General features: G+C 45.9%; 1 protein-coding gene across 1 annotated transcript in view; it reads right to left on the minus strand.

The window, feature by feature from the left end:
* The window catches only part of TSHZ1 (teashirt zinc finger homeobox 1), a 166,207-nt gene that overhangs the window by 150,615 nt on the left and 4,901 nt on the right, over positions 1-10,691 (minus strand). The window contains exon 2 of the mRNA XM_089682370.1: positions 316-1,201. Coding sequence (XP_089538496.1) covers positions 316-355 — 40 coding nt within the window. The 5' untranslated portion in view covers positions 356-1,201. The remainder of the gene's footprint in view (positions 1-315; positions 1,202-10,691) is intronic.

The raw sequence follows: 10,691 nt of genomic DNA on the forward strand, positions 1-10,691 counted from the left end.
GACACAGGTCCATGATCTTGGGATAAAGCACATGCTATACCACCATCTGCAATCTCAATCTTCCTGTAAGCCCTAGAGGTTAAGATTGCCCTGTACTACACCACTTGGCAGCACACACTACTATTTAAAAAGGCAACAAGGTGCTTGTTTGTTTTGTTTTTTTGTAAAGTACTCTGAAGAAAAAAAAAAATTCGCCATTCCTAACCCCTCCTCCCAGTGGTTCTACCTTGGGATATTTGTCTATGTGGACGGTGAGAGGGAGGGAAAGGAAGGAGAGGAGGGTATAGTTGGGGGCATGGGTGAGTGGCACAGTACCTGCAGAGCGCCTGGGTGCTTGTTGTTTTCTCCTGGGCATCCTGCTGTGGCAGCTTGGGGGTTTCCGCAGGACTTCTCCAATCCCTCTGTGTTCATGCAGGACACGAGGCAATAAAAAGATAAAACAAAAAGAGGCCGGCTCAGAAGATATGGGGTGTGTGGGAGACGAGAAAGAAAACTTTTGCTTTTCTCAAAGTGTGGAGCTGAAGGGAATGCACTAAAAGCGGGGTGACGGGGTTATGCCCAAAGTAGATCGGCTGGACTCGCCTCTCCCCGTGCCGGGGGGCTACACGAGCGCAGCTTGGCACAAAATCCAGACACACGTTTACACGCACTGCTTTTTCATGGCAAGTTCCTGTTTGTCATAAATATCTTTATTGAGACTGTGTTTTAATGCAAATAGCTGCCTCCCAAAGCACTGGATTTGAAGTCAGGACAGAAATCAGAATGACACCCACAAGATCAATTCAAGCAGCAGTCCAGATCCATGCTTTCTGTCCGTGTTCTTCATACAATTGTTCACTGGCTGCTCCCCTACAATATGGTTAAGCGCAGTCACTCCCCCTACAGCCTTTATCCAAGATCAAACAAGAGTCTCAAAAGCTGCAACTTTTCCCCCCTCTGCCTTCAGCTCGTGGTTCTGGGCTTTCTGTGGATTGCCAGGGCTTCTTTCATTTCTGCTTTTTCTTTCCCAGCAGCTGATTGACTCCCGTGTGTCCTTTCCGTCTGAACATTTAATGGCAGATCAGAGATGTAGTAAGAGGAGAAGAGCAGAGATACATACACTGGGTGGCTTCTCCACCTTCCAGCATCCCCGGGAATTACTTCCTATTCTTCTTCTTCACTGATCAATGATACAAATGCATGCTGTCAGGTAGAGTGCATTCTGGAAAAAAAAAATGCTAGCTTTGTGATCTCGATCTGCAACAAAAAAAAGCACACAAAAATACAGTTGCTGCAAATGTAGATTTAAAGGAGTTAGTACAAAAATGATTTTCAGTGCGCTGGAGAGAAGTGATCACGGGCTGTGCATAAACTCCAGGGAGAGGAGGAGATCCAGCGTCCCTCTCTTCTTTTTTTTCAGTGTAATATAACACACACATTCAGATCCCTGGGCTTCTCAGACACTCTCAACTGATAGACAGACACATCGAGCTGCCTTTCCTGCTTCACTTAGTTACTCCTCCTCCTCCTGCCAACGTCACCCTGACACTTTCATACACATCTCACACAAACCACACCTGTCAATCTATTTAATTGCTTTGTTTTCATTTCTACCATGTCTGTTTCTCTCTCTCCCCCTGTATCCTTCTTTCAAGATAAACAGCAAGACAATGTTAAAGAAAAAAAAAAAAAGACTTAATACATCAATAGAATAGAAATGTCAAAGCACTGATTGGAGACTTTAGTTTCATTTAGGCAACTGCTCATTCAGTAAAGGGATGCTGCACATCCTACTAGTACAGATTGCAAGCTCTTGTGCCAAGGCATTGAACTGCTGATATTTATTTTTTGCACAAAAATATTTACTTCTCATTTGAGCAACATTTTGACTGGATGACTCTTTGCAGAATGGGACAATGCGGTTGAATCTCCGAATTATCAAACAGACGCATATTGTGTCACTGATTTTGAGGAAAGGCGAAATTATTCTGATGGAAAATGCAATCGTAGGAAAGTAGATAGATCAATATGATCGTTATGTGTACTGCGCAGCGAACAATCTTTTTGATCTTCTGATCAACAATACGTGCAGTATATCGTTGGAAAGCATATCAATCCATATGATCATTGCGTGTACTGCGCAGTGAACAATATTTTCGATCTTATGATTGGTAATAAGATCGTACAGTATATCTTAGGAAAGAATATTGATCGATATGATCATTACATGTACTGCGCGGTGCACAGTCTTTTCAATCTTATGATCGCCAATAAAATCGTACAGCATATCATAGGAAAGTATATCGATCGATATGATCATTACATGTACTGCGCAGTGAACAATCTTATGATCGGCAATAAAATCGTACAGCATATCATAGGAAAGTATATCGATCGATATGATCATTACATATACTGCGCAGTGAACAATCTTATGATCGGCAATAAAATCGTACAGCATATCATAGGAAAGTATATCGATCGATATGATCATTACATATACTGCGCAGTGAACAATCTTATGATCGGCAATAAAATCGTACAGCATATCATAGGAAAGTATATCGATCGATATGATCATCAACCATATGGCACATCAAACGATCCTTTTGATCTTCCGATTGTTTTCTGATTGACAATACAATTGTATAGAATAGAAAAGCAGATAGACCGATATGATCATTACGTGTATAGCGCATCGACCAATGCGTTCAATCTGCTGATCATATTCAGATCAACAATACGACTGCATATAAAATTGTTCTGTGTATAGCCACCATTAGGGAGCAGAGGCACTATTATATCATTTATTGTGATCGTAGGGTAACAATCATAATATCAGAGATTACATATTTAGCTCTCATTTATAAATAATTACACTGTGCATTCTGTTGGTCAATAAACCTTTTTTTCCCTGCGTTTTATTGCGTAGCGCGATTTACATGCAATTATAAAATCCATACCTACACATATATTAAGCACACTTAACGACGGAGTTTTAATCAGCGCGGCAGCGTCAGGTTGTGAGTGACATGTACACAGAAGATATAGGGAGGTAATTAGCGACCAGGCATCTCGGCATAATTGCCAAGGAGTACATGCATCTGATTGCTCTTTTCACCATAATGCAAAGTGTTAACAGCTGTAAAGTGAGGGCTGATGTCACAGGTTATTGTACATACCAGCAGCCTTGCTTGTAGGGAAGCAAAAGAATCGTCATGGGGAGGAATGTCTCCGCCTGCTGCATGCATCGAAGATACGAAAGGGTTAACACGAGATTTGCTGAACTTAAAGCAGTTACCTCATATGCCTTTAAGGGAAGACACGGGGACAGGGAAATACACGGTCCATGGAATTCATAAAGAGTGTCTTAGATACTCTAGAAATCTCAGGGTGGTTCAGCAGTGATTGATTCAGGTATGTGGAGGTAAAGGATGGCCATTCACACTACAATCTGATTGTACAATCTCCTTTACATTTCCAAAAACTATGTAATATAAAAGGACCAATCTAAAGGAGGTCATACATGGATCAAAATTTCGATCCATGTATGGTGACCAGACTGTCGGCTTTTTCCCAAATGATCAGTGCCCCCGGATATACCCAGCAGCACTGATTAGTGTGCTCTGATGGTGGAAAAGTCTCCCTGCTGTCAGAATACAACTCAGTGGGAGTGATACTTCCCATCTATGTCAATTGTGTGGATGGGGGTGAGCCAAAAAATATTAATGACTGTACAACCTGGCTAAGCAATCCATGTGTATCTGATTTTGTAGACCCTTACATTACATGTTGTTGGAAGATTTAAATGAGTTTGTACAATCAGATTGCATAATAGTATGGTCAGCTTCAGGTCTAAAGGTGGTCATACACTATACAATCCAGTTTTACAATCTCCTTTAGATTTACCAAAGAACATGTAACAGGAGGACACACCAGAACCATCCATTCAATTTGTATCAAATCAGGCAGGCAATTGTTTTATATAGTTGATAGTAGGTCTATGGGAGATCGTACAATCAGATTGCATAGTGTATGGTCAGCTTCTGGTCTAACGTTGGCCATATACTATGCGCTCCAATTGTACAATCTTCTTTAGATTTACTAAAACTATGTAGGTCTATAGGAGATTGTACAACCAGATTGCATAGTGTGGGGTCAGGTTCAAGTCCAAAGGTGGACAAACAATATGTAATCCAATTGTATAGTCTGTGTTAGACTTTCCAAGACTATGTAGATCTATAGGAGATTGTACAATCAGATTGCATAGTGTACGGTCAGCTTCAGGTCTAAAGGTAGACAAGCAATATGTAATCCAATTGTACAATCTGCTTTAGATTTGCCAAGACTATGTAGGTCTATGGGAGATTGTACAATCAGATTGCAAGGTGTATGGTCAGCTTCAGGTCTAAAGGTGGACAAACAATATGTAATCAAACTGTACAATCGGCTTTAGATTTCCCAAGACTATGTAGATCTATAGGAGATTGTACAATCGGATTGCATAGTGTATGGCCACCTTTACACAATTGTGCAAGCATCTCTCCTGCAGAGTGAATGCATTTTACAGGCAAATCAGCTATTTGAAGATGTTTGGACGAATTTAGTCATGGAGTTGGCCCAAAGATCTGAGACAATTATTTCATGTGTGACACGATCAACAATTTTCTCCAACACAGCAGAGGTTTTATTTACCTCCGCTTTCCTTATCACCGACATGGCGGTATTTCTTTTGAATCGGTGGTAATAATAGTGGCGTACAGTAAAAGTGGCCCAAAATAACGAGTCGCATGTGTCGTACTGACACTTCGCAGGATTTTCATGAGTTTGGTGCAAGGCTCCCGACTACATCCACACCACCAGAAAGGCCGTTATTGAATGTGGCTGATGGGACTAGTGGGAGCCAGGCTGGTCCAGTGCACAGTGCTGGTTGCTCTGGGCTGTGGGGAGGACACTAGAACACTGTCCCCACTCACACACGTGCAGCATTCTTCTTCACATGGGCCCCACACAAGAGGTCTCTTTGATGTGGAGAGCTTTCCACCTCTGAACATGAAAGGCTTCCCCCAGCAGCTGCCTTCTCAGGGCTGATTTGTATCACCTTGGGAGGGAAGTGAACATTTCACATGGGAAGGGGCAGGCCTTCCAGCGGGCAGACAATCACAGCCGGGCACCATTAAAGAAACCTCAGTCTGGTTCTCCTCTGAACTTCTGCAGCAGCCTCTGGTCTAGGAGTCTCTATTAACCCCTTCACACCCCATTGGGATTTTAGTGCAGCCATAGAAAACATGGGTATCAAAGAAAAATAAAATCTGTTTATTTTACACAAACACAAAGACCCTTTCAGGACCTCAGGAGTACTGTACCGTGTTAGTCATTGATAAAAGCAGAACGTTTGGAGCGATCTTCTTTATTTTAGCTAGTAAAGAGTAATTCCAGGCAAACTTGCAGCCCCACTACATGGGTTAAATGCTAGTCTTTGTCTAGGGGCTTGGAAAGTAAAGATATACTGACCTAATCCACTGACCCTCAGGTTCTGAACCCCCTTCCCCAACAACCCCCCCCCCCCCCCCCGCACTAGCAGTCTTGGGAATGGCACCGGACGTGAGGATGGCAGGAACAGTCCACTGCTGGACGTGGGGGAGAGCGATTTTCCAGAGGATGGGGCAAGTATAGCTTTTCCCTAAACCCCTGGACAAAAGGACAAAACGAGCACCTAACCCATGAAGTGCGGACACAGCCCCACTGCATGGGAAAATACACGTTTTGACCGGAGTTCTGCTTTAAATAATATGTAAATCTAACATTTCATATTCCTAATATGTGCCTGCTACAAAATCCCTTGTGTTTCTACCAGTCTCTCTGTTTTCCTATTAAAAACTGACCACACTTCGCATGAGAGCACAGTGTGGTGAGTTCTCTAGCTCTGCTGGGAACTCAGCCTGCTCTCCTCCAATGATCAGACTTCTGCTCATGCTTCCCCCCCCCCCCTTCCTCAGCAGCCATTCACTGGGAAGATCAGTGTTCTTCTGTTTCTACTTTCCTACAGAGACAGAGGGTATGTTATCATCAAGGGGGGGGGGGTGTTAATGTTTTTTTATATCTATACACAAATGTTTTGTCTTTCATTTCTATTTTAAACCGAATGGGTGAGGGTTTACAATCACTGTATAGAGGAAGCTCCCCCCATGTATGCTTTTGGTTTTTTTTAACCCCCTCTCACCTTTTTGTAAGGTTATCCTCACACATCCAACCATCCAAGGTTGTTCTGCAGTAATCCTCCACCCCAAGCCAGGTATCCCGTCCGTCACCATTACATCATCAGGAGTCAATGGTCTCTTCTGAGTCCCTGCAGATGGCTCCCAATGATCGCACACACATAGGGGTTGATTTACTAACGACAAATAGGTTGTGCACTGCAAGTGTAGTTGCTCTAGATCTGAGGGAAGCTCTGAAATGAGGGGGAGCTTTGCTAATTTCTATCATCCAATCATGTGCAAACAAAAATGCTGTTTGTTATTTTCCTTGCATGTGATTGGATGTTCTTTGCAAAGTGAAGCTTTACCTCATTTACTAAGCTCTGGAGCAACTGCACCTGCAGTGCACAGTATATTTACCTTTAGTGAGTCAACCTCACTGAGGGGGATTTACTAACGCTGGTTCACCCAGAATCTGGTGCAGGGGTGCATGGTAACCAATCAGCTTCTAACCTCAGCTTGTTCAATTAACCTTTGGCAAGTCAGCCCAATTTTGCACTCTCCAGCTTTAGTAAATCAACCTCTAGTGAGCCCCAAAGCCTCCTGGGATCTGTGACATGGGTATCCCAGGAGGCTGCAGGCAAATGGGGTTACATGATTATCGCCTAGGCGAGAAAGGTGGACATGCCAGATGGATAAAATTCAGAAGGGAGGAATGACTAGAGGAATGAGAAGAGGGTCTAACCCTAGGTTCACACCGAAGTGTTTTCCACAGCAAAACGCAGTACAGTCCATTTCACATGATTTCCTATGGGACATGTTCACATCTTCGCGGTTTCAAATGCAAACTGCATAGGTGTGAACCTAGCCTAAGGGCTTGTACACTTGTAGTCAGGAGCAGTAAAAATAAGTGGTTGAGCCTCAGGTTTACTGCCCCTGACCACCCTCCCAAAAATAAAAGCAGCTGGATGCAGTTGTACACATACTGCAGCAATGATGCTTTGTGGCTGCAGCAAAAGTGATACCCCCTGCACCCCTGGTACTGCCAATTCAAGTGAATGAGGCCTCATGCCACTGTATGCCTGTGAATACCTGTCAGCAGGTGCTCTATCACTGGCTGCAAAGTGTTTTCAGAGACAAACACAAGAGTAAACAAGCCCTTAGCTATCCTGAAAGCTTGCATCTTTTACCCCTTCCTTGCCAGCCCATTCACACTTGCCCACACCAAACCAGAGACGTGCAGGAGGATGTGGTGTGATGTGTGTTTTATTGCATCAGTTCCTTTTTTTAAAAAACTTTATGTGAAATGCACAAATTAGCACTTCATTCATGTCACTGTACAGCAGCACCTGTGGTAAGATGCAGGGCCATCCAAAGAGGTGTGCTAATGTGCAAACATGTGGCATAATATTGTTCATCTCTGGACTGTAAAGAAACATCTCATTCTGGAGAGAACATGACACGTACAAAATGACTGTTCTGTGTGCCTTTGCTGTTAACCTGCATTAATCCAGGAGGAAAAACACAGGTACCTGCATATAGTGCGCATGGGCCCTTAGGTGGGTCTATATGCCCAGAGGGGAGGGGGATGGGACTGACTTTCCAATCATTTCCTGAAAGCAGCAGAGTCCAAGAGCTGTCTATGACAGCTCACTCACTGTTGGGGAGCATGCAGGGAGCGCTCTCTAAGCGCAGAAACCTTGGCTCCTCTAAACACATATGTATCACGTGGAGGTTAAAACGCACATATATGTTACCTGGGTGGTAAGAGATTTATAAGATCTATGGTCACAGCATACACTTTCATTTTACAACATTAGCAATAGAAACAATTATATTGGACAATCCAATAACAACTTACATGAAAAATCTTTTCATGTTGTGAGCGCTGCCTGTCTGCTGCCACAACTTCCTGGATTCCCAGCATGCTTTGCTGTTTACGTTCAACTTCTAAGGACTACATAATATCCCATGGTACCTTGCTGCAGTGCTTCCTGTACTGACTCCGCCTCCTGAAACTCCTCCTCTCAGCACCTCTGTAATTCAGAAGGCAAGTTCTGTGAAATGTGTGACACAGCAGTAGCCAATCACAGGACATAGGGAAATGGTGGATTCTTCACAAATATGCATATTAATAGGAGTGGCCTAGAAATGAAATATGTGGTTTTACACTTCGACCATAGAAACGCTTTATCTCAGCCAATGAGAGGAGGTTTTGTTGGATTACTTAGTACCAGGCAGGGCAGTGTGATTAGTGGACAGAAGTGCCAGTCAGTCAGCCTGTACTGCGAGTATGATTGGCTAGGCTTGGTCATGGCAAAGCAGCACATACAGGAGGCTCAGGATTGCACACACTCTCCCTCTCACACAGAGGAGGCTCGGTATTGCACACTCTCTCACACAGATGAGGGAGGCTCGGTATTGCACACACTCTCACACAGAGGAGGCTCGGTATTGCACACACTCTCTCCCTCACACACAGAGGAGGCTCGGTATTGCACACACTCTCTCCCTCACACACAGAGGAGGCTCGGTATTGCACACACTCTCTCCCTCACACACAGAGGAGGCTCGGTATTGCACACTCTCTCCCTCTCACACAGATGAGGGAGGCTCGGTATTGCGCACACTCTCTCCCTCTCACACAGATGAGGGAGGCTCGGTATTGCGCACACTCTCTCCCTCTCACACAGAGGAGGCTCGGTATTGCGCACACTCTCTCCCTCTCACACAGAGGAGGCTCGGTATTGCGCACACTCTCTCCCTCTCACACGAGGGAGGCTGGCTCGGTATTGCACTCTCTCCCTCTCACAGAGGCTCGGTATTGCACACACTCTCACAAAGAGGAGGCTCGGTATTGCACACACTCTCTCCCTCACACACAGAGGAGGCTCGGTATTGCACACACTCTCACACAGATGAGGGAGGCTCGGTATTGCACACACTCTCACACAGATGAGGGAGGCTCGGTATTGCACACACTCTCACACAGAGGAGGGAGGCTCGGTATTGCACACACTCTCACACAGAGGAGGGAGGCTCGGTATTGCACACACTCTCACACAGAGGAGGGAGGCTCGGTATTGCACACACTCTCACACAGAGGAGGGAGGCTCGGTATTGCACACACTCTCACACAGAGGAGGCTCGGTATTGCACACACTCTCACACAGAGGAGGCTCGGTATTGCACACACTCTCACACAGAGGAGGCTCGGTATTGCACACACTCTCACACAGATGAGGGAGGCTCGGTATTGCACACACTCTCACACAGATGAGGGAGGCTCGGTATTGCACACACTCTCACACAGAGGAGGGAGGCTCGGTATTGCACACACTCTCACACAGAGGAGGGAGGCTCGGTATTGCACACACTCTCACACAGAGGAGGCTCGGTATTGCACACACTCTCACACAGAGGAGGCTCGGTATTGCACACACTCTCACACAGAGGAGGCTCGGTATTGCACACACTCTCACACAGAGGAGGCTCGGTATTGCACACACTCTCTCCCTCTCACACAGAGGAGGCTCGGTATTGCGCACACTCTCTCCCTCTCACACAGAGGAGGCTCGGTATTGCGCACACTCTCTCCCTCTCACACAGAGGAGGCTCGGTATTGCGCACACTCTCTCCCTCTCACACAAGGAGGGAGGCTGGCTCGGTATTGCACTCTCTCCCTCTCACAGAGGCACGGTATTGCACACACTCTCACACAGAGGAGGCACGGTATTGCACACACTCTCACACAGAGGAGGCACGGTATTGCACACACTCTCACACAGAGGAGGCACGGTATTGCACACACTCTCACACAGAGGAGGCACGGTATTGCACACACTCTCACACAGAGGAGGCACGGTACTGCACACACTCTCACACAGAGGAGGCTCGGTATTGCACACACTCTCACACAGAGGAGGCTCGGTATTGCACACACTCTCTCCCTCACACACAGAGGAGGCTCGGTATTGCACACACTCTCACACAGATGAGGGAGGCTCGGTATTGCACACACTCTCACACAGATGAGGGAGGCTCGGTATTGCACACACTCTCACACAGATGAGGGAGGCTCGGTATTGCACACACTCTCACACAGAGGAGGGAGGCTCGGTATTGCACACACTCTCACACAGAGGAGGGAGGCTCGGTATTGCACACACTCTCACACAGAGGAGGGAGGCTCGGTATTGCACACACTCTCACACAGAGGAGGGAGGCTCGGTATTGCACACACTCTCACACAGAGGAGGGAGGCTCGGTATTGCACACACTCTCACACAGAGGAGGGAGGCTCGGTATTGCACACACTCTCACACAGAGGAGGCTCGGTATTGCACACACTCTCACACAGAGGAGGCTCGGTATTGCACACACTCTCACACAGAGGAGGCTCGGTATTGCACACACTCTCACACAGAGGAGGCTCGGTATTGCACACACTCTCACACAGAGGAGGCACGGTATTGCACACACTCTCACACAGAGGAGGCACGGTATTGCACACAC

Source organism: Staurois parvus, unplaced genomic scaffold (genome assembly GCF_062004578.1).
Source record: "Staurois parvus isolate SC_StPar_1 unplaced genomic scaffold, SC_StPar_1.0 ptg000287l, whole genome shotgun sequence".
Classification (NCBI taxonomy): Eukaryota; Metazoa; Chordata; class Amphibia; order Anura; family Ranidae; genus Staurois; species Staurois parvus.